Source organism: Biomphalaria glabrata, chromosome 9 (genome assembly GCF_947242115.1).
Source record: "Biomphalaria glabrata chromosome 9, xgBioGlab47.1, whole genome shotgun sequence".
Lineage (NCBI taxonomy): Eukaryota > Metazoa > Mollusca > Gastropoda > Planorbidae > Biomphalaria > Biomphalaria glabrata.
The window spans coordinates 27,434,276-27,459,347 of NC_074719.1; the positions used below are offsets into that span (position 1 = coordinate 27,434,276).

The 25,072-nt window shown below is 42.1% G+C and overlaps 1 protein-coding gene across 1 annotated transcript in view; it reads right to left on the reverse strand.

The window, feature by feature from the left end:
• The window catches only part of LOC129928179 (mitochondrial amidoxime reducing component 2-like), a 33,406-nt gene extending 11,005 nt beyond the window's left edge, over window positions 1-22,401 (reverse strand). The window contains exons 1-5 of the mRNA XM_056041222.1: window positions 22,155-22,401; window positions 19,885-20,023; window positions 10,434-10,572; window positions 7,479-7,584; window positions 958-1,043 (exon numbers count right to left, since the gene is read on the reverse strand). Coding sequence (XP_055897197.1) covers window positions 958-1,043; window positions 7,479-7,584; window positions 10,434-10,572; window positions 19,885-20,023; window positions 22,155-22,309 — 625 coding nt within the window. The 5' untranslated portion in view covers window positions 22,310-22,401. The remainder of the gene's footprint in view (window positions 1-957; window positions 1,044-7,478; window positions 7,585-10,433; window positions 10,573-19,884; window positions 20,024-22,154) is intronic.
• Between the last annotated feature and the right edge of the window lie 2,671 nt (window positions 22,402-25,072).

The following is a 25,072-nucleotide window of genomic DNA, read 5'->3' on the forward strand; positions in this document are numbered from 1 at the left end:
TTAAGGTTACTTTTTACAAATTTAGTTAAATAGAAAAACATTACTTCAATATTGGAAATTTGTTGCATTGTTGAATAAATTTGAAGGCAACTCTGAATCCGCTAATGTCAGATGATTGCGGATGCGTTGAAAAAGTTCCATCGTCAATTTCGAGCTTTTTCTTTTTGGATTATGCTTTAACTTACAATAACAAACAAATTAACCTACCCACGTCCAGACCATATAACACTGTTGAGCAGTCAATGTTAGCGAGAAAGTATATAATTCATGATCAATCTGTTCATTGTAATATACTTGCTGCAGCTCATCCATTATAATCGTCGCAAATACAGGAGCATAAGCGAGTAGTCAGAACGAGATCAGTTAGTAATGCTTATCATTAAGAACCAAGATGTCTTAGTTCTGAAGACACGTACATCCGGGGACATTGTTCATAGTTCTACTAGAGGGGTGTGCGAATATGAAAGGGAAAAATGGAATGGTCTACAAATGTTGGATTTAATCAAAGGCCACTTTTGGTACAGTGTCCAGCTCAGTCTTAATGGATTTTTTTTTCTAGAAAAAAAGGGGGTGGGGCGGCATTTTTTAATTTCGCACGCTGGCGGCCACAACCCTCGAGGCGGCCCTGATGGTACGAGATTATTAAGAAATTAGTCCAATCTGGCCTAAGAAAGAAAAGAAAAACCGCCGCCATTCCCCCTTATGGTTTTTGCCAGCACGTCGCTGCCCGTCTACCAGAAGATTGAGAAGCCCTGATCTAAATGTTCTTCTTCTTTCCCTCAAGTGGTGTAGACATAACCATCATACTTCGTGGCAATATTCTAAATACTTTCACTTTGAGTCATTCAAATGTAGTTCTATTTATAAGGATGTCTATATTTGGTACTAAAAAAGTTTTAACTTTAATAACTAAGTATTAAATATTATTCACACACACACACACAGACACACACCTACCACAATTAGTAACTGGCACCATGATAGTCCCAAAGCGAAGCATCTCCCCTGCACTGGGTATGTGTTTAGTCTCTTCAATAGACAGTCTGAAATACAATGAACTATTGTAGTCTATTTATTTAGCTGTGAAACTCTACACACGACTATTAAACTACTTCTGTAGCGTTATAATGCGCTTGTTTCACCCAGTGTGGGTGGGTTTACTTGTTTCACCCAGTGTGGGTGGGTTTACTTGTTTAACCCAGTGTTGGTGGGTTTACTTGTTTCACCCAGTGTTGGTGGGTTTACTTGTTTCACCCAGTGTGGGTGGGTTTACTTGTTTCAGCCAGTGTGGGTGGGTTTACTTGTTTCAGCCAGTGTGGGTGGGTTTACTCGTTTCACCCAGTGTGGGTGGGTTTACTTGTTTCAGCGAGTGTGGGCGGGTTTACTTGTTTCACCCAGTGTTGGTGGGTTTACTTGTTTCACCCAGTGTTGGTGGGTTTACTTGTTTCAGCCAGTGTGGGTGGGTTTACTTGTTTCAGCCAGTGTTGGTGGGTTTACTTGTTTCAGCCAGTGTGGGTGGGTTTACTTGTTTCAGCCAGTGTGGGTGGGTTTACTTGTTTCATCCAGTGTGGGTGGGTTTACTTGTTTCACCCAGTGTGGGTGGGTTTACTTGTTTCACCCAGTGTGGGTGGGTTTATTTGTTTCTCCCAGTGTTGGTGGGTTTACTTGTTTCAGCCAGTGTGGGTGGGTTTACTTGTTTCAGCCAGTGTGGGTGGGTTTACTTGTTTCAGCCAGTGTGGGTGGGTTTACTTGTTTCACCCAGTGTGGGTGGGTTTACTTGTTTCAGCCAGTGTGGGTGGGTTTACTTGTTTCACCCAGTGTGGATGGGTTTACTTGTTTCACCCAGTGTGGGTGGGTTTACTTGTTTCACCCAGTGTGGGTGGGTTTACTTGTTTCACCCAGTGTGGGTGGGTTTATTTGTTTCTCCCAGTGTTGGTGGGTTTACTTGTTTCAGCCAGTGTTGGTGGGTTTACTTGTTTCACCCAGTGTGGGTGGGTTTACTTGTTTCTCCCAGTGTGGGTGGGTTTACTTGTTGCACCCAGTGTGGGTGGGTTTACTTGTTTCACCCAGTGTGGGTGGGTTTACTTGTTGCACCCAGTGTGGGTGGGTTTACTTGTTTCACCCAGTGTGGGTGGGTTTACTTGTTTCACCCAGTGTTGGTAGGTTTACTTGTTTCACCCAGTGTGGTTGGGTTTACTTGTTTCACCCAGTGTTGGTGGGTTTACTTGTTTCAGCCAGTGTGGGTGGGTTTACTTGTTGCACCCAGTGTTGGTGGGTTTACTTGTTTCACCCAGTGTGGGTGGGTTTACTTGTTTCACCCAGTGTGGGTGGGTTTACTTGTTTCACCCAGTGTGGGTGGGTTTACTTGTTTCACACAGTGTGGGTGGGTTTACTTGTTTCACCCAGTGTGGGTGGGTTTACTTGTTTCACCCAGTGTGGGTGGGTGTATTGTTTCACCCAGTGTTGGTGGGTTTACTTGTTTCATCCAGTGTTGGTGGGTTTACTTGTTTCACCCAGTGTTGGTGGGTTTACTTGTTTCACCCAGTGTGGGTGGGTTTACTTGTTTCAGCCAGTGTGGGTGGGTTTACTTGTTTCACCCAGTGTTGGTGGGTTTACTTGTTTCACCCAGTGTGGGTGGGTTTACTTGTTTCACCCAGTGTGGGTGGGTTTACTTGTTTCACCCAGTGTGGGTGGGTTTACTTGTTTCACCCAGTGTGGGTGGGTTTACTTGTTTCACCCAGTGTGGGTGGGTTTATTTGTTTCTCCCAGTGTTGGTGGGTTTACTTGTTTCAGCCAGTGTGGGTGGGTTTACTTGTTTCAGCCAGTGTGGGTGGGTTTACTTGTTTCAGCCAGTGTGGGTGGGTTTACTTGTTTCACCTAGTGTGGGTGGGTTTACTTGTTTCAGCCAGTGTGGGTGGGTTTACTTGTTGCACCCAGTGTGGGTGGGTTTACTTGTTTCAACCAGTGTGGGTGGGTTTACTTGTTTCACCCAGTGTGGGTGGGTTTACTTGTTTCAACCAGTGTGGGTGGGTTTACTTGTTTCACCCAGTGTGGGTGGGTTTACTTGTTTCACCCAGTGTGGGTGGGTTTATTTGTTTCTCCCAGTGTTGGTGGGTTTACTTGTTTCAGCCAGTGTTGGTGGGTTTACTTGTTTCACCCAGTGTTGGTGGGTTTACTTGTTTGACCCAGTGTGGGTGGGTTTACTTGTTTCACCCAGTGTGGGTGGGTTTACTTGTTTCACCCAGTGTGGGTGGGTTTATTTGTTTCTCCCAGTGTTGGTGGGTTTACTTGTTTCAGCCAGTGTTGGTGGGTTTACTTGTTTCACCCAGTGTGGGTGGGTTTACTTGTTTCACCCAGTGTTGGTGGGTTTACTTGTTTCTCCCAGTGTGGGTGGGTTTACTTGTTGCACCCAGTGTGGGTGGGTTTACTTGTTTCACCCAGTGTGGGTGGGTTTACTTGTTTCACCCAGTGTTGGTGGGTTTACTTGTTTCTCCCAGTGTGGGTGGGTTTACTTGTTTCACCCAGTGTGGGTGGGTTTACTTGTTGCACCCAGTGTTGGTGGGTTTACTTGTTGCACCCAGTGTGGGTGGGTTTACTTGTTTCACCCAGTGTGGGTGGGTTTACTTGTTTCACCCAGTGTTGGTGGGTTTACTTGTTTCTCCCAGTGTGGGTGGGTTTACTTGTTGCACCCAGTGTGGGTGGGTTTACTTGTTTCACCCAGTGTGGGTGGGTTTACTTGTTGCACCCAGTGTGGGTAGGTTTACTTGTTTCACCCAGTGTGGGTGGGTTTACTTGTTTCACCCAGTGTTGGTAGGTTTACTTGTTTCACCCAGTGTGGTTGGGTTTACTTGTTGCACCCAGTGTGGGTGGGTTTATTTGTTTCTCCCAGTGTGGGTGGGTTTACTTGTTGCACCCAGTGTGGGTGGGTTTACTTGTTTCACCCAGTGTGGGTGGGTTTACTTGTTTCACCCAGTGTTGGTGGGTTTACTTGTTTCAGCCAGTGTGGGTGGGTTTACTTGTTTCAGCTAGTGTGGGTGGGTTTACTTGTTTCAGCCAGTGTGGGTGGGTTTACTTGTTTCACCCAGTGTTGGTGGGTTTACTTGTTTCACCCAGTGTGGGTGGGTTTACTTGTTTCACCCAGTGTGGGTGGGTTTACTTGTTTCACCCAGTGTGGGTGGGTTTACTTGTTTCACCCAGTGTGGGTGGGTTTACTTGTTTCACCCAGTGTGGGTGGGTTTACTTGTTTCACCCAGTGTGGGTGGGTTTACTTGTTTCACCCAGTGTGGGTGGGTTTACTTGTTTCACCCAGTGTGGGTGGGTTTATTTGTTTCTCCCAGTGTTGGTGGGTTTACTTGTTTCAGCCAGTGTGGGTGGGTTTACTTGTTTCAGCTAGTGTGGGTGGGTTTACTTGTTTCAGCCAGTGTGGGTGGGTTTACTTGTTTCACCCAGTGTTGGTGGGTTTACTTGTTTCACCCAGTGTGGGTGGGTTTACTTGTTTCACCCAGTGCGGGTGGGTTTACTTGTTTCACCCAGTGTGGGTGGGTTTACTTGTTTCACCCAGTGTGGGTGGGTTTACTTGTTTCACCCAGTGTGGGTGGGTTTATTTGTTTCTCCCAGTGTTGGTGGGTTTACTTGTTTCAGCCAGTGTTGGTGGGTTTACTTGTTTCACCCAGTGTTGGTGGGTTTACTTGTTTCTCCCAGTGTGGGTGGGTTTACTTGTTGCACCCAGTGTGGGTGGGTTTACTTGTTTCACCCAGTGTGGGTGGGTTTACTTGTTGCACCCAGTGTGGGTGGGTTTATTTGTTTCTCCCAGTGTTGGTGGGTTTACTTGTTTCACCCAGTGTTGGTGGGTTTACTTGTTTCACCCAGTGTGGGTGGGTTTACTTGTTTCTCCCAGTGTGGGTGGGTTTACTTGTTGCACCCAGTGTGGGTGGGTTTACTTGTTTCACCCAGTGTGGGTGGGTTTACTTGTTTCTCCCAGTGTGGGTGGGTTTACTTGTTTCACCCAGTGTGGGTGGGTTTACTTGTTTCACCCAGTGTTGGTAGGTTTACTTGTTTCACCCAGTGTGGTTGGGTTTACTTGTTTCACCCAGTGTGGTTGGGTTTACTTGTTTCACCCAGTGTGGGTGGGTTTACTTGTTTCACCCAGTGTTGGTGGGTTTACTTGTTTCAGCCAGTGTGGGTGGGTTTACTTGTTTCACCCAGTGTGGGTGGGTTTACTTGTTTCACCCAGTGTGGGTGGGTTTACTTGTTTCACCCAGTGTGGGTGGGTTTACTTGTTTCACCCAGTGTGGGTGGGTTTATTTGTTTCTCCCAGTGTTGGTGGGTTTACTTGTTTCACCCAGTGTGGGTGGGTTTACTTGTTTCAGCCAGTGTGGGTGGGTTTACTTGTTTCAGCCAGTGTGGGTGGGTTTACTTGTTTCAGCCAGTGTGGGTGGGTTTACTTGTTTCACCCAGTGTGGGTGGGTTTACTTGTTTCAGCCAGTGTGGGTGTGTGGGTGGGTTTATTTGTTTCTCCCAGTGTTGGTGGGTTTACTTGTTTCAGCCAGTGTTGGTGGGTTTACTTGTTTCACCCAGTGTTGGTGGGTTTACTTGTTTCTCCCAGTGTGGGTGGGTTTACTTGTTGCACCCAGTGTGGGTGGATTTACTTGTTTCACCCAGTGTGGGTGGGTTTACTTGTTGCACCCAGTGTGGGTGGGTTTACTTGTTTCACCCAGTGTGGGTGGGTTTACTTGTTTCAACCAGTGTTGGTAGGTTTACTTGTTTCACCCAGTGTGGTTGGGTTTACTTGTTTCACACAGTGTGGGTGGGTTTACTTGTTTCACCCAGTGTGGGTGGGTTTACTTGTTTCACCCAGTGTTGGTGGGTTTACTTGTTTCAGCCAGTGTGGGTGGGTTTACTTGTTTCAGCCAGTGTTGGTGGGTTTACTTGTTTCACCCAGTGTTGGTGGGTTTACTTGTTTCACCCAGTGTGGGTGGGTTTACTTGTTTCACCCAGTGTGGGTGGGTTTACTTGTTTCACCCAGTGTGGGTGGGTGTATTGTTTCACCCAGTGTTGGTGGGTTTACTTGTTTCATCCAGTGTTGGTGGGTTTACTTGTTTCACCCAGTGTGGGTGGGTGTATTGTTTCACCCAGTGTTGGTGGGTTTACTTGTTTCACCCAGTGTGGGTGGGTGTATTGTTTCACCCAGTGTTTGTGGGTTTACTTGTTTCACCCAGTGTGGGTGGGTGTATTGTTTCACCCAGTGTTGGTGGGTTTACTTGTTTCACCCAGTGTGGGTGGGTGTATTGTTTCACCCAGTGTTGGTGGGTTTACTTGTTTCACCCAGTGTGGGTGGGTTTACTTGTTTCACCCAGTGTGGGTGGGTGTATTGTTTCAGCCAGTGTTGGTGGGTTTACTTGTTTCACCCTGTGTTGGTGGGTTTACTTGTTTCACCCTGTGTTGGTGGGTTTACTTATTTCACCCAGTGTTTGTGGGTTTACTTGTTTCACCCAGTGTTGGTGGGTTTACTTGTTTCACCCAGTGTGGGTGGGTGTATTGTTTCACCCAGTGTTGGTGGGTTTACTTGTTTCACCCAGTGTTGGTGGGTTTACTAAGGGATCTGGTCCTTCCTGAGGTAGTTCGTACTCTTCATTACCTCCATCTTCAGTTGCATTTAGGGACTCCTCAAAATGTATAGCCCATCTTTCGATTACCCTGCTGTTTTCTGGGATGAGCTCATGATCTTTGTTCTCACGGTGTATCTAGATTGAACTCCAATATTCTCATCATAAGTTTCTACTTCCTCCCTCACCCTCCCTTGTTATGTCCTCAAAGTGAGGGATTTTAGATTTTTCCCATTCCCGTTTTTTTTTTTCTGACAACTTTTGTGGCCCTTATCTTCGTGTTCATTGTATCGCTGTCTTGTGTTTCTGGTATCATTCGAGCATTGTTTTTATCATCTATAACATCAGGGGCGTAGCTTGGGATTTGGGGAGCTTGACTTCTTTAGGGGCCCCTGCATTTTGACATTCGACATCATGACATGAGATAATGGCGTAATATTTAATGTAAAAACAAATTTCGGACACTCATTTTGGGTCCCCCTCAAGTGGGGGCCCTGGGAGATTTTCCCCACCCTAGCTACGCCACTGTATAACATGTCTTCATTCATCATCATACCATTTGATTCTCCTATTCTTCTGTAGACATTATACATCTATACTATTAGTAGAGCTCCAAAAATTAATACTAAACTTGAAACAAGACTCTTACTTGGAACTACAAACTAATACTTAGAACACGACATTTACTTGAAACAAGACATTCACATGAAAAAAAGCCATTTACTTGAAACAAGACATTCACATGAAAAAAAGCCATTTACTTAAAACAAGACATTCACATGAAACAAACTATTTACTTAGAACAAGCCATTTACTTAGAACAAGCCATTTACTTAGAACAAGACACTTATTGGGAAAAAGGCATTCACTTACTTAAATGGCTTCTTTGTTGGAGCTGACAGAATAATATTTCTCTGGTCTGTCAAAACTTTGATTTCATTGAGTTGTGGTGCCCTCAATATATGGACTTGATCTTCCTCTAGAGACAGTGGCGTCAATAGTTCAAGTGGGTAAATAAATATGAATCGATATAGTTCCTATAATAGATTGACTTCAAGACCGTCATTACTGCAACGTAAGCACAAGACAGTAGTTCCCGATAAATATAATATTTAGCCTACCAAGTGTTTCAGCAAATCAAAGCACAAGTAACAAAGACACTAGAATTCAAGGGCCACGAGTACATGTACGGAAGTGTGAACTAGGCTTTCATTAAGCCGGGGGACGAGGCCGCTGAGTGTTCAAATAAGAAGTGTGAACTAGGCTTTCATTAAGCCGGGGGACGAGGCTGCTGAGTGTTCAAATAAGAAGGTAGGCCTTTCAGACCTAGCGATCTCTGAGAGCAGACGATGTAAAGCTCATCTATTTCTATGGACGAAGGTTAACGAGGGTGTCATGTGGCCTGCACATTTCTTTTGTTTAGACTCAGGGGTAGCCTAAAAATCCCGAAACTTAAAATTCCTACCTATGAACATTAAATGGTACAATTTAAAATTCAGTGTAAATAACAGGAGTAATCGTGAACTGCAAGTTTGTGTTGCTCGCGTTTGTAATCGTGCTAGTATTTGTAATCGTGCTAGTATTTGTAATCGTGTTTCTTTGTATTCATATTTTAGTTTGTTGGTCGTAACCCGTATGTATAGTATTATTGTTTGTTTTACATATCAGTCATGTTTTTGTTGTTTTTTTTTTGGACTAAAGCCTTGTTTCTAAGGTTATGAGTTCATTCGGTGTACTTCAATAACTATAGGGTCAACTCTTAGAACACAGAGTCACTTTTTAAATGCTCAACAGAACATTAAGCAGCCTAATCATCAGCTCAACAGAACATTAAGCAGCCTAATCATCAGCTCAACAGAACATTAAGCAGCCTAATCATCAGCTCAACAGAACATTAAGCAGCCTAATCATCAGCTCAACAGAACATTAAGCAGCCTAATCATCAGCTCAACAGAACATTAAGCAGCCTAATCATCAGCTCAACAGAACATTAAGCAGCCTAATCATCAGCTCAACAGAACATTAAGCAGCCTAATCATCAGCTCAACAGAACATTAAGCAGCCTAATCATCAGCTCAACAGAACGTTAAGCAGCCTAATCATCAGCTCAACAGAACGTTAAGCAGCCTAATCATCAGCTCAACAGAACGTTAAGCAGCCTAATCATCAGCTCAACAGAACGTTAAGCAGCCTAATCATCAGCTCAACAGAACGTTAAGCAGCCTAATCATCAGCTCAACAGAACGTTAAGCAGCCTAATCATCAGCTCAACAGAACGTTAAGCAGCCTAATCATCGGCTCAACAGAACGTTAAGTAGCCTAATCATCAGCTCAACAGAACGTTAAGCAGCCTAATCATCAGCTCAACAGAACGTTAAGCAGCCTAATCATCAGCTCAACAGAACGTTAAGCAGCCTAATCATCAGCTCAATAGAACGTAAAGCAGCCTAATCATCAGCTCAACGGAACGTTAAGCAGCCTAATCATCAGCTCAACAGAACGTTAAGCAGCCTAATCATCAGCTCAACAGAACGTTAAGCAGCCTAATCATCAGCTCAACAGAACGTTAAGCAGCCTAATCATCAGCTCAACAGAACGTTAAGCAGCCTAATCATCAGCTCAATGGAACGTTAAGCAGCCTAATCATCAGCTCAACGGAACGTTAAGTAATCACGAGCAATGGAATTGTAGAAGCATTATAAATATAGAAATGAGTCAAGAAACTAATAGAAAATGTTTGATTTGACCAGATATAGACATTAAACGTCTTTACGTTTACAATATACAACTGCTTCTTTCAGTTGCAACGCAATTAGGGATCATCACATCGCAGCTTATGAATTAGAATGAACGGCTGGTATTTGGTATCAGCTGAGTCGTAGGTTCTGCCAAGGTGTAGCACAGTTGGCTGCAGGCTACCTATGGCTTACCGGCTCCTGGATTTTTCCTTAGGGTTAATCCCCTTTCCAATGTTTGGTTATAGCCAGAAGGCTTCAGAAGCTTGGATCCAGAGTTTTCCTTCTCATATGTGGTTAACCAGCTACGGCTAACGAGCTCTGGTTTGTAGCGCTCTAGTCCAATCCATTGTGGGGTGGAGGGGCTGGGAGAGGTTTTTTAAGTGTTCGACTTTAAGTCGAACGTGAGGGCTCAAGCCTCCTTGATAGTGTCAATCTCACTAGCCACTGGGTTAGGCGAGTGCTTATAAAAATAGAAAGTTTTAATATTACCTATATTTAGTTTGAAATTATTAGGTGACTACCTAATTCTCTACATAAGGTTTATTTCCCCTTAGCTTGTACTGTCTCTATATAGAACAACATTAATTCATTACGACTCATTGATCAATTAATTTTTTTAGTCATTCATTTGTTTGTTAGGTGCAATGGAATAATTGTTCAAATGTTCAACTTGATCCGAGAATGGGAAGTACAAAACATGTGTCATACAGACAGTGGGTGAAATAACGTGTACAAAACATGTGTCATACAGACAGTGGGTGAAATAACGTGTACAAAACATGTGTCATACAGACAGTGGGTGAAATAACGTGTACAAAACATGTGTCATACAGACAGTGGGTGAAATAACGTGTACAAAACATGTGTCATACAGACAGTGGGTGAAATAACGTGTACAAAACATGTGTCATACAGACAGTGGGTGAAATAACGTGTACAAAACATGTGTCATACAGACAGTGGGTGAAATAACGTGTACAAAACATGTGTCATACAGACAGAGTCTATATAAGGTTTGTAAAAATGCGCGTAATTTAAAAAATCCAATTTTAAAGTTAGACAAAAAAGATGTCGATGGGAAGAAGCTCACCTTCTTTAGTGCCAATAAAATATTCCCGGTCAATGACATTCTGTAGGGTGATGCCAGCGTTGCTGCAATGTGCCGTACCAAAAGAGATTCCCTGACAGCTGGTGACAGGGTAGCAGACTAGGCCTTCCACAACGCCAATCTAGTCATTCGAGAGACAAGAAACTCGGAAGTAGACGTTGTCATAGATAATAAGAACAAGAAAAACAAAATACTTTCTCAAAAAACACAAAGCTTAAATTTAGCGTCATCGTAGGAATATCAATTAGTTTGGATCAGCCATATCATTAAATGTGTAATGGATGTAGACTAACAATATCAAATCTTTTTTTGTACTGATTGTTTTTGTTTAGCGTACTTTCGTGCTATTAGCTTTCTCAGTGGGCTATGATCCTACACGTGTCTAGACCAGTCTGGAGTGGAGGAAAGGAGGGGGGCTCTCTGAGGGAATGTTACCGTGATCGCTTTTTAAATGCTTTACACACAAAACAAAGTGTACGACTTGAATTGGAATTCAAGGTTCAAGAGGAACAACTCAACTTATATCACCACAACTGTTAAGCACATTTCATTCCCTTGTTCTATCCCCACAAAAAAAATTAATTACCAATCGGTTAATTTTTTTTTATTGATTCTTGTTTTGTCTGGTACTAGAAATCGTTGTGCAAAGTTTCAGCTTGATCCGAGATTGGGTGTGGTAGAAATAACGTGTACAAACTTTTTACCAGGCAAACACACTTTGTGAGTTGCTATAAGCTTTATAATAATTAACTTTCCCCCCCCCCCAAAAATGCAACTTTGTCAAATGGTCTACATGTGTCAGTGTCCCTTTAGAGTTAAAGAGTATATTTGTTAGACCTAATGGGGGATGGCAGCGGCGCAGGGTATGATCCCGAGACCAACGAGACGACCGAACGACAGTACAGCGCGCATGGATATAAGAAATTTAGGCACTAGAAATTTAGGCACCGGACATTTGGGCACCAGGGAATTTAGGCACCCGGAATTTTAAGAACCGCTACAAAGACACTCTGAAGAGCTCATTCAAGGAGTGCGATATCATCATTCACGGCTGGGAAGCACTAGCTCTCGATCGCTCCTCATGGCATGAAGCTGTGAGGCTCTGAGTCTCAAGATTCCAAACAAGAATAGTGGCCAGAGTGAAAGAGCGCCAAACAAACAAAAAGCTGATAGAAGAAGCAGGCCCATGCCACGTATGCGGCCGCTTTTTAAAGTGAGGATTGGGCTTTACAGTCATCTTCGAGTTCAAAGGAAATGAGAAATGTGTTCATCTTCGACCACGAAGGAGGAGCTACTTATATATATATATATATATATATATATATATATATATATATATATATATATATATATATATATATATATATATTAAAAATACCATGTATAAAGATTCTAACTGTATTTCTATCATAGAAAAGCTGATGAAACGGAAAAAAAGGACTATCACCATTAGCCGACTGGGAGTCAAAATCGGCCCATGTATTACGATATGGCCCACACATTGATTGCATATGATATGCACAAAACGGAACGCATGTACGCAAACATGGGTTTCCATAACGTTTTGTACTTCTACGGTGAAATCGCAATCTTAATTAGTTTATTACATTCTTTAATATAACTATAACCCGCCACTGGTTTCAAAGGTTGTCATGGCCAGGGGTGTCAATGGGGTTAAGCTCCCATTGTCTATAAAATACTCCTATTGGCATGCGTCTCAAATAGCCTCTGACAACTAAGTCCAGCACCTGGCCTGCTCGTGTGGCTTAGATATTAAGCCCGGCGAAACTGCTCTTACTAACAGGTGAAGGGGTGAAGGCGGATACCTGGCGCCACAAAACCGGGAGCTTCGGGCAGATGGAGCTCGTCAGCCTAGTAAAGCAGTTCATCTAGGAGAGGGGTACTCTGACTTCAAACCCCCGCTGCCTTGCGGTACTGAGGCTTCAGGAGACAACCTCGAGGAGAAATCAGGAGTGAAGCCCCTTAGGCGTTGGGAGTATCAGCTGCGAAATTCCCTCCGGCAGCTTCTGCAACTGAGTTGGTGCCAAATGTAATGCGATGCGTTCCTTTGGATCACATCAGCAAGGTCGAGAGAGGGATCATGACGCATGGGCCACCCATGACCCCTTTATCCAAGGCCCAGGAAAGCGCCCCGGAGAGGAAACTCTGGTGCTGCTGCAAAGCGGCTAAAACAACACGGGAGACAACAGTTACGGGTTATAAGTCCAACTTGATTGGCGTAATGTATGGACGCCACGGGTTGTCTCTGACGGTGGGAGAGGTCTTCGCGCCTCACTGATCAGCTACCGCCCGCCTCAACCTGGGCAGCCCCCAGTCAGTTAGGTGCTGATCCGCCACAGCCTGCCTGCTCTAATGGGTGCTTAGAGCTTAGTTTAAAACGACAAGTAGGCTGGAAACTTGCACCAAGCAACAAAAGAAGAAAAATTAAACTGAAAAAGAAAATCCCTGTGATGCGACTGGCCACTTGGAATGTCAGGTGTTAGACACCTTATTTATATAGGTTAGTTATTTAGCGACGCACCATAGATGACGCATATTGAACGGGACTAGTGACGTTTGGGATATGTTGGGTTAGAGACCGGAAAATCAGTTAGCGATAGAACACTCCAGGGTAACGACGTGTTTAGTGACAGAGACTTCTACTGTGGCCTTTTATCAGAATAAATCTATGTGAACTTGTTCATCGGAGTTGACTACATCTCTTCACTTGTTAAAACAGGTGTTGTATTTTTCTATATGTACTGTTGTTCAACTACACGGAATACACCCGAACAATTACACCCAAACGCCTGCAGAGTAATTGGTTGACTTCAAGACAGCCTGAATAAGCAACATCACACAGGACAATGTGTCCTGGTCTCACTGATGATCTAAGGCAGATCGACGATGCAAGGAAGACGGCAGTTATAAACAACGAGCTAAAAAAGCTATCGACATTGCAGCCCTGCAAGAAACCCGACTGGCCGAAAACGGCATGCTCCGCGAGACTGACTACACTTTCTTTTGGAAAGGGAAAGCACAGGATGAGACTCGAATACATGGTGTGGGCTTTGCTGTCAAGAACAGTCTTCTTCCCATGATAGTCCCTCCAGTTGGTGGCTCGGAACGGCTACTAAGCATAAGTATGATGACAGCATCTGGAAAAGTCACTCTAATTAGTGCCTATGCCCCCACACTAAGCTCGCTTCAGGAGGACAAAGACAAGTTCTATGAAGACCTTAAAGAAGCCATTGCAAACATTCCTCAAAAAGAACATATGATCCTTCTAGGTGACTTCAATGCCAGAGTAGGATCAGATCACACTACCTGGCCAGACTGTCTTGGGCTTTTTGGAATCGGAAAGATGAATGAGAACGGACAAAGACTGCTTGAATTCTGCACATACAATAAGCTCTGCATTACCAACACATACTTCAGAACAAAACCACAGCACTGTGTCTCATGGAGGCACCCTAGGTCTGGGCACTGGCACCAGCTGGATATGATACTGACACGAAAAAAGGACATTGGAAATATACTGCTGACACGTAGCTACCAAAGCGCGGATTGTGATACTGATCATACTTTAGTGTCCTGCCGGACAAGACTGCTGCCAACTAAGATCCACACATCACAGGGAAAAAGAAAATCACGCCTGAATACTACTAGCACAAAAAATCCTGATCTTTGCACCGAATTTGAGAACAAATCAGAGGAAGCTTTTAAAAACTTCTCTGTGACTGAGGTAGAAAAAAGCTGGACGTTTATGCGTGATACAATCTACCAAACATCATCACTGGTCTTTGGAAACAAAACCAAGAAAAGCGAAGACTGGTTTGAAGCTAGTCTACCAGAAATGGAAACTGCCACTACGAACAAGAGAGCAGCCATGATAATCTACAAGAAGGATCCCACCCCAAGCAACTTAAAAAGGCTCAGAGCTGCACGTAACAATGCCCAAAGAGTAGCGAGACAATGTGCTAACAAATACTGGCAGGAGCTATGCGAAGATATTCAATCTTGTGCCGACTGTGGTAACATAAGAGGACTATATGAGGGCATGAGAAAAGCCTTTGGACCTCACACCAGCAAGTGTGCTCCGCTCAAGTCAAAAGATGGCTCAATCATCAGCGATCGTGCGCTGCAAATGGAACGATGGGTTGAACACTATGCAGAACTCTACCAGATTGAAAACGCCATCTCACCAAATGCTGTTTCCAACTTCCCATCACTTCCAGTTTTGACGGAATTAGACGAAACGCCCTCAGTAAAGGAGCTGAGCATTGCCATTGACATGCTTGCACATGGGAAAACACCCGGAGGAGATGGCATTCCTGCTGAAGTAATTCAGGCTGGAAAACATGCCCTAATCAAACCACTCCATGAACTGCTAAGCTTGTGCTGGGAACAAGGAATGGTCCCCCAGGAATTGAAAGACTCCAACATTGTTACAATTTATAAAAATAAAGGCGACCGCTCTGATTGTAACAATTACAGAGGCATCTCACTGCTTAGCATAGTCGGAAAGGCTTTTGCTAGAGTATTACTAAAGCGATTACAGATCCTGGCAGATCGTGTTTATCCAGAGTCGCAGTGTGGCTTTAGGGCAGGTAGATCTACAACAGATATGATTTTCTCTCTTCGGCAGCTACAGGAGAAGAGCAGAGAACAAAAGCAGCTCCTCTTCATAGCATTTATTGATTTGACCAAGGCCTTTGACCTTGTTAGCAGAAGCGGTCTGTTTGCTGTACTAGAGAGAATCGGCTGCCCAAATAAGTTAAGAAAACTAGTGTCAGCTTTTCACGAAAATATGCAGGGCACCGTTCAGTTTGAAAGTTCTTCCTCCAGGCCATTCTCCATTAAGAGTGGTGTCAAACAAGGATGTGTACTGGCCCCTACACTATTTGGCATCTTCTTCTCAATCGTACTATCCAGTGCTTTTAAATCCTTGGAAGACGGAATATACATCCATAGCAGATCTGATGGAAGGCTCTTTAACCTGGCACGTCTTAAAGCCAAAACGAAAAGGCGTCGTATCTTGATAAGGGAGCTGCTGTTTGCCGATGACGCGGCACTCGTATCTCACTCACAAGGAGGTCTACAGAAGCTAGTGAACGCCTTAGCAGCTGCTTGTCAAGAGTTTAGCCTTACTATAAGTCTCTCCAAGACCGAAATCCTGGCACAAGACGTCGCAGAAATACCTATAATACAAATTGGGAACCACACCCTTTCAGTGGTGCAGGAATTTACCTACTTGGGTTCAACAATTGTCAGTAACCTAGACTTAGACATCGAGCTGACAAAAAGGATAGGAAAAGCTACCACAGCATTGGCAAAACTCTCCAAGCGCGTCTGGGAAAATGGTAAATTGACCACAGCGACCAAAATCCTAGTCTACAATGCCTGTGTTGTGAGCACTCTCCTTTATGGCAGTGAGAGCTGGTCAACATACATGTACCAAGAGCACAGATTGAATAGTTTCCACTTGCGCTGCCTGAGACGCATAATGGGCATCTCTTGGAGGGACCATGTCTCCAATCAAGAAGTTTTAAGATTGGCCAATATGAACAGCATGTATGCTCTCCTGACACAAAGAAGATTACGCTGGCTCGGACATGTCACCCGCATGCCAGATGGCAGAATCCCGAAAGATATCTTATATGCTGAGCTTGTGGAAGGAGTCAGACCCAAGGGCCGCCCAAGACTAACATATAGAGATGTCTGCAAGCGAGACATGAGAGCCTCATGCATCAGCGAAAGTATGTGGGAAAACATAGCCAAAGACCGGAGTGCATGGAGACAGACTGTGCGTGCTGGGACAACCCTTGCTGAGAACAAAATAATTGAAGCGGCTTTAATCAAGAGGGATAAAAAGAAAGCTGCCCTGTCTGCTAGCCCTAAATCAGAGGCATACACATGTACGAATTGTGGCAAAGTCTGCCGTTCTAGAATTGGCTTGATTAGCCACACCAGATTCTGCCCCGTCTCAAGATTAAGCCAAAACCAGTGACTCATTTGGGCGCATCCATTGCCTTTCGAGACAAAAGGAGCCATATATAATATAACTAATAGAGTAAAGGCTAAACGCGATAGTTGCCTATTAATGAATTATGCGCTTTGGAGCGTCGTCTCGATGGTCCCGAGTTCGAACTCTGCCCGCCACCTACTCCTCCACCCACCCCGGACGACCTGTGCGAGATGTTTGCGTGATTTTGAAGTTTGAAAACCAAAACATTTCAATCATAACAAACCAAAAGTTGAAAAGTGTTCATATTAAACGTTCTTGCAACAGATATGCATATTCAAGGATAAGAAAGGTCCATCAGCAGCAGACTACTCGCTTACAAATCGCTGATGATAACAATCTCTTGTGAATGTCTTTATTAACAGCATTCAAGCAGTTGATCGTTGTGCTGGTCACATGACATCCTCGTTAACTGTCGGCCATAGAAACAGATAACCTTAACATCATCTGCCCGATAGATCACAAGGTCTTCTTCTTCTTCATCGTTCTCATTGTTATGTTGGAGTGTTCATATGACTAGACCAATACATGAGATGAACTGCGCAGTGGTTTCCAAATCAGGGAGCTCTCCATATAGTTTTCTTTCTATTGGGGTGATTTGGGGCCAATGTCTTATACGGGCCTCTTGGTAGAGAGAGCAGTTTTGGAGGACGTGGTCGGCATTTTCTGGTGATACTCCACATGGGCAGATTTCACTGGTTCCAATTTTGAGCTTCCGGAACATGTGTTGTCGCATTCTGTTGTGTCCGGTCCTGAGTCGAAAGATTAGACGTTGGTCTTGTCGGGATAGCTTATAGTAAGCATCATCTTTCTTGTGATTTGGATGGGAGCTCGTCCATTTCTCATTTATTTTATCTACAATTAATTTCTTCTGGATAGAGTGCAGAGTTTACTTGTGAGTTTGTTCTCCCACTCTTGGCGAGTGTGTCAGCCTTCTCATTTCCTGCTAGTTGTATGTGAGCTGGTATCCATTGAATAACAGTTTTTTTGCTGTTGTGGTTGAGCTTTGTAAGTGCTGTTCTGAGGTTTTTAATGTAAGGGGAATCAGAGTTTTGCAAGCTTTGGAGGGTTGTTTTTGCGTCTGTTAGAAAGACAATCTGACTGTGAGGGGAACTTGGATGATTTGCTAGCATGGTAGCAGCTAGTGCTAGTGCTTCCCTTTCTGCTCTGTGACTGTCAGAGAGCTCTCCAGTTGCAAAGGATTTTTCTAGTTTTCCTCCATCTGGCCATTCGATAAGTATTCCAGCTCCTCCATTTGTGGTGGCTTTATGGGATGAGCCATCCGTGTAAACTCTGATCCACTGATTGCTAGGGTAATTGGTATGTAGAAAACAGTTCACTATTTCCTTGAGCTCTGTTGGTCTGTAATCAGATTTTCTTTTTATGTTTTCAATATGGTCCCTTACAGTAGGAAGAGGGCTTTCGTCCCAGGGTGGAGATTCATTATAGTGTATCGAGGATTCCAGAGTAATTTTTTCAAGTTGGTGTTTCTTTTTTAGGTTTAGAGATTCCTGTATGAAATTGGTCCTTTTGAGACGGTTTTTGTGCCAGTTTTGTGGATTTTTGTTCTGAGTGGGTGCCTCTCCAAGGTTTCCAATTTAGTGAATTGGGAAAGGATTTTTATTTCTCTTCTTTCATCCAGAGAGATCAGGGCAGCGGTTTCCTCCATAGCTCTTATGGGTGTTGTTTTGATTGCTCCTGTCATTATCCTTAGAATCACAAGGTCTGAAAAGTATACTTTATTTGATATAGATCTATATATAAACTGATATAATAGACAGTGGCGTCACTAGCGTCGGTATCCCCTGGTGCGGTAAGCTTGGGTGTCAAACACCCCTCCCCCAGGAAAAAAAATTCCCCTTAAAAAAAATAAACAACTCTTTTTTATTTTGTTCCTTTTTTTGTTGTACAATAATACTGCAAGCTAATTATTTGATAGTTATACAGGAAAATGGTTTTCTATTCTATTTTCCAATGTCGTTGTTTTATTGAAATGTATCAAAAGTCATTTCATAGATTAAAAATATACAATTACTGAATTGAGAAACATCGAGTTGAAAATAGTTTTTAAATTAGAGATTATTACGGAAAAGGATTTAAATTATACCAGTGTTTCTCAGCTGCTTCCAAAAAGCAAATCAAGAACTGAACAGGTTTACGTCCTGCCTAACATCGTCGAGTAAAGCCTCAAATACCAACAAAGAATGTGGATCAGTTTAAGAGATTTCAAAACAAAAAGCGTTTGTTAGCGTCCATCGGAATCACTCAAGAAAATAGCAGGAAAATAAGGAATTTTGCAACAATTTGTCCAGAATCAGCAAGCTTTATTTCCGGTATTTTAAACTGAAAAATGCATAGTCTGATATTATTACCCTGATACTCTTCTATTTAAAAAATTGTTGGTTAAAACCAAATCTGTTTATCACTGCACTTAAAGAAGCCTAGCAACTGGTAAAAAATGTTAACTATAGTTTCGCTTTAGTACTTTAATGGAGGGGGGGGGGGTAAACACAACCCCCCTTTGGTTACACTTATGATATTTTTAAATTGTAGCTTTGCTTTTCCTTTTGTTGGAAGGTGGAGGCTTAACCTTAAAAACATTCTTTGCTAAGCTCCTGTACTTTGTTATTTGCTAAGCTCCTGTACTTTGTTCTTTGCTAAGCTCCTGTCCCTGTACTTTGTTCTTTGCTAAGCTCTTGTACTTTGTTCTTTGCTAAGCTCCTGTACTTTGTTCTTTGCTAAGCTCCTGTACTTTGTCGATAGTAGTTTGCTTGAGATTTTTTAGTATCAAAAAAGGGGAGTTTTATCGTCAAAATTATCTGGAGATTGATTTTAAGCTCAAAACCCTCTTGGCTGCACTGGGGTTTCACCCCGGACCCCACTTTGATAGTTCACATCGCTGACCCAGATCCCCTAGGTAGCAAGGGCGGGGTTTCTACTAGGTCTAGGTTTCTACTAGGTCTAGGTTTCTACTAGATCTAGGTTTCTTCAAGGAGTAAGTAACGTCCGAAAGAATAAAGAATCAGAATGTAATGAAGATTAATTACGTACACACACACACACACACATACGCAATAAACTCAAACTCGTGTGTGTGAGGGAAGAAAACAAATCCCACAGACCCCCATCCCCGAAAAAATTTCTTGCTACGCCAATGGCTGCAGATCGTCTAGTGATAGACATAACAGAAAGTGAATTGTATGATTCAGTCATAGTATATGGAATAAGAAATGTGTCTTTCTCAGTGTTTTATAAGGTAATGAATGTGTGTGTTTGTTTTTCTTGTTATTGTTTTGTATTCGTAAATTATGCTTCCGTGTTTTATGTATTCAATGACTTCATTATTTCCCATGCCTACAAAGACTAATATTAATTTAGCCAGCTAGATCTACCTCAGCCGTAACTGACCTGATAGTTTCTTTTCCTTGCAGCCAAGAAGATCAGGTACACAGTATAAGCTGCATATAGTCCCGCTGCTGTCAGCGCTAGGATCGCAGCACGCCATAAGGCACTTTTGACAGATTCCCAAGTATCCCAATTGGTAGTTCTACATTGAGACAAAGTTGACAATAGAATAGTTTAATGCAAGCTAGGCCGGCCTTAAGCATAGGCAACCTAGGCAGCCGCCTCAAGTTGGTGGGGACCTCGCTCAGGACTCTTTTTTTTTTAAGACAAAATAGTGAAACCTGGATGAAACCTCCAACATAGAAGTCTATGTAACTATTGTGAACTAGCTTAGCTGTAAGTCTATGTGACTATTGTGAACTAGCTTAGCTGTAAGTCTATGTGACTATTGTGAACTAGCTTAACTGTAAGTCTATGTGACTATTGTGAACTAGCTTAGCTGTAAGTCTATGTGACTATTGTGAACTAGCTTAGCTGTAAGTCTATGTGACTATTGTGAACTAGCTTAACTGTAAGTCTATGTGACTATTGTGAACTAGCTTAGCTGTAAGTCTATGTGACTATTGTGAACTAGCTTAGCTGTAAGTCTATGTGACTATTGTGAACTAGCTTAGCTGTAAGTCTATGTGACTATTGTGAACTAGCTTAGCTGTAAGTCTATGTGACTATTGTGAACTAGCTTAGCTCTAAGTCTATGTGACTATTGTGAACTAGCTTAGCTCTAAGTCTATGTGACTATTGTGAACTAGCTTAGCTGTAAGTCTATGTGACTATTGTGAACTAGCTTAGCTCTAAGTCTATGTGACTATTGTGAACTAGCTTAGCTCTAAGTCTATGTGACTATTGTGAACTAGCTTAGCTCTAAGTCTATGTGACTATTGTGAACTAGCTTAGCTGTAAGTCTATGTGACTATTGTGAACTAGCTTAGCTGTAAGTCTCTACTACGATACAATGTTTATTCACAACTTTTTAGATCTCCTTGTTAGACTACATATGTTAGAAGACCATTGTTTCTTCCTTTTGATGAAATGTCAAAACATTATTTCTAGTCTGGTGATCATGAATCCTGAAGCACATTCGTGCTATCGGCGCTAAAAGAATTTAACTTATTTGTTATTTAGCAATATATACGGACATTTTAAAAAATTCATTACATATTTTTCGGTCTTAATTTTATGTTTTTCTATTTCATTTTAGGGCACCCTATTCACTTCTCCTAGGGCCTCTGATAACATAAGGCCGGCTCTGATGCAAGAGACATTAAGTTGTCTATCGTGATACATTGATAAACACTTTAGTCATCCAGGTAGATGAGGACTTTGCACTGCGATTGTGTGCCTTCTCATGTGGCTGGTGAGACCTTTGTGGTTATTCCAGCCTTTCTTCTGCCAGAGCAGAATGTTTTCCACAGGGTGGCATCACGATGCACTATCACGTGCTTACGTCTCCCATGTGGAAGGCTTTCAGAGACAAATATGAGGGCTCAGAGGGTGACCCTGAATCGTTCGCCTTCAGTAATGACCAACCTCCTTTACTTTTTTCAACTAATGTCAGGTACTTACTGGAACTGGGTGGACTCTAAGGCGCCCTAAAGATCTCGAAATTGAAAATAAAAGTCTTCATCAGGATTCGAACCCGGGACCCTCAGGTCGGGAAACCAAGCGCTTTACCACTCAGCAACCGCGCCTTAGTAGTGGTACAATGTAAGAATACGGAGTTCTTGAGCTCGGTTTCCGGCCACAACAAAAAGGCGGAACACCGGCTTGGCTTAAGCATTTGTGTCCCAAAGGGGTATGATCAAATGAAGAGTCAATCTCTCATTTCTGGCATCAGGGTTAAATTCTTTCTCTACTGGCTCTAGGTCTTAATATGGGTATTCTACCAAGTTATATCGTGAGTTTATGACCAACAACCCTCGAAAGAATAGGTTGTACCGTACCATTGGACGAAATAGGGGCCTATAACAATTAAAAAATAGAGCAAATGCTCAATAATAATGAAAAAAAAAAACAACATGCACATGATACTGAGGCCTGTGATTCCTTCTGTCTCAAAGAAACAATGAATGCACGCAGATGAATCAATAAATATTAGTATACAAATAGGCCTACTCAACCTAGGTCACGTTATAGCAGTCAATTTGTATTAAATATAGGCCTATAGAACTAAAAGCACATCGATTCATACTTTCGATAATCAATGTTTAGGTAGCGTATTATTATATTTATAGATCTACATCTAGATTAGTAGTAGTAAGTTGTAACAAACTTACGTTATGGCCGCTACTGCGGATGATTTGGCCTGGACTATAACTTCTTTTGCCTTCTTAATAGTTTTTACACATATTTTCTTTCCTTGGTGGAATTTATTTTTGACTTTCTCTCTGACTCTGAAGCGACTAGCAACGAGTTCTACATTTAATACCATTTTTTTTTTAGACCTAAGTCAATTCAAGCAAGAAGACACACGTACGTCTTGGATTTCTTGCACTACAAATAAATCTAAATATTTGATTACTTTAAGCGGGAAATCCCAGTTCGATTATTAACAAATCTTGGTATGCATTTGATCAAACGTAGCCTATGTATTTTTTGTTAGCGGCCCGCGAAAGGGGAAAAGACGCTATTAGTTTTGTGTGAAATGTCTGTCTGTCCGTCCGTCCCGTTTAGATCTCGTAAACTAGAAAAGATAGTGAAAATCCGACATCACAATATTTTTGACCATTCAAAGTTGTGATGCAACGGCTACTTTTTTTTTTTCCTGAAAGCGAAAAATCTAATTTTTTTAAATCACTTATGCAAGCAGTTTTTTAAAGAGAAAAAGCTAATTAGTAAGCTTTATTTTATAAGTTAGACCTAATTTAAAACGAATAGTAATCTTGTAAACTGCATTTACTTGAACATTTTTTTTTATTGCGGATTTTTTTTTTTGATATACGAATAAGAGATTGAGCCTTTTCAAAACAATTACATCAATTATAAGACTTCAGTTAGGCCTGGAGAGGCGCGGTAGCTGAGCGGTAAAACGCTTGGCTTCCGAACCGGGGGTCCCGAGTTCGAATCCTGGTGAAGACTGGGATTTTCAATTCGGAATCCTTGGGCGCCTCTGAGTCCACCCAGCGGAACTGATATCACTAGCAGGAGTTTGGGCAAAGGTGAGTAAACTGGAGCCTAAACCAGTAAGATTCGGGCATGTGAGTCACGTTAACCTTGGCTACCTATTGTAGGCAAGGAGAACTCTGAATTCAATCTTTGCTGCCTCACAGCTATACCCAAACACAGAAAAGGCTACGGGAGTCTACCCTGAGGACAAATAAGCAGCCGGCGAAACTTAAGCAGCTTGCAGCATACAGTGCTACTCCCTGGCAGACGCTGCCGCTGATCCCGAACTTTAACAGAAACTTGTCGTTCCTTTGGAAACATTAGCTCCTTGGAGACGGGGGGGGGGGCGCTGCTGTGTGAGCGACAACGTTCCGACCATATGCCCAGACATTCATTTTGATGAGATGATCCATAGTCGTTTCACGACTGAAGGAGGTCATAGATTCGCTCGCATTTCAACACAAGATTAATTCAAGTAGCCTAAAAACAAAATGCTAGTCTCAACAACTTGAACATTAACTAAATGTACCATTAGAAACAGTCTCAACAACTTGAACATTAACTAAATGTACCATTAGAAACAGTCTCAACAACTTGAACATTAACTAAATGTACCATTAGAAACAGTCTCAACAACTTGAACATTAACTAAATGTACCATTAGAAACAGTCTCAACAACTTGAACATTAACTAAATGTACCATTAGAAACAGTCTCAACAACTTGAACATTAACTAAATGTACCATTAGAAACAGTCTCAACAACTTGAACATTAACTAAATGTACCATTAGAAACAGTCTCAACAACTTGAACATTAACTAAATGTACCATTAGAAACAGTCTCAACAACTTGAACATTAACTAAATGTACCATTAGAAACAGTCTCAACAACTTGAACATTAACTAAATGTACCATTAGAAACAGTCTCAACAACTTGAACATTAACTAAATGTACCATTAGAAACAGTCTCAACAACTTGAACATTAACTAAATGTACCATTAGAAACAGTCTCAACAACTTGAACATTAACTAAATGTACCATTAGAAACAGTCTCAACAACTTGAACATTAACTAAATGTACCATTAGAAACAGTCTCAACAACTTGAACATTAACTAAATGTACCATTAGAAACAGTCTCAACAACTTGAACATTAACTAAATGTACCATTAGAAACAGTCTCAACAACTTGAACATTAACTAAATGTACCATTAGAAACACAGTCTCAACAACTTGAACATTAACTAAATGTACCATTAGAAACAGTCTCAACAACTTGAACATTAACTTTGTAAAAATGTTTGTAAAATGTTTTACATGTTTCGGATGTTCCTTCAGAGTTGAAGATAATTACTTCCTAGTCCAAACCTCCCGCAGGACGACGGGGGATGGGAGCGGGCAGGGTTTGAACCCGGGACCATCGATAAATCTGAACGACAGTCCAGCGTGCAAACCGCACGACCAGGCAGCATACAAAGTACTTCTAAAAAAACACAACAAGGCCTATAGGTGAAGTGTAATAGGTATGACCTAGACATATACATCTGTGCCATAGAAATATTTGTACTGATTGTTTTTGTTTAGCTTTCTCAATGTGCTATGTTCCTATCACTTGTCTGGACCAGTTATGAAAGGGAGAGGGAAGAAGGGGGTATGTTGGTGAACATGATCGTTTTTTAAATGCATAAAAATATTCACCCAATTTTTCAAGATTCCTCAAAGGACTTATGCAACTTACATAACCACATCTGTCAAGTATGATTCATTTCCCTTGTTCAAGATACTAGTACCAAACAAATTAATTAATTACCAATTGTTAATTAACCATTTGGTTAATTTTTAAAAATTGATTCTTGTGTTGTAAAAAAAAAAGAAATAATTATGCAAAATTTCAGATGAATCTGAGATAATGGTGTGTTAGAAATAAATGTACTAACTTTTACCAGACAGAGTGAGTTGATATAAGCTTTGTAAGAACAATACTCTCAAAGTCAATCAACTTATGTACAGTTTTCTCCAATGCTATTTACTAAGATCATCTGAACTTTTTTTTTTTGTTCTATTTTACACAGAAAGAAAAA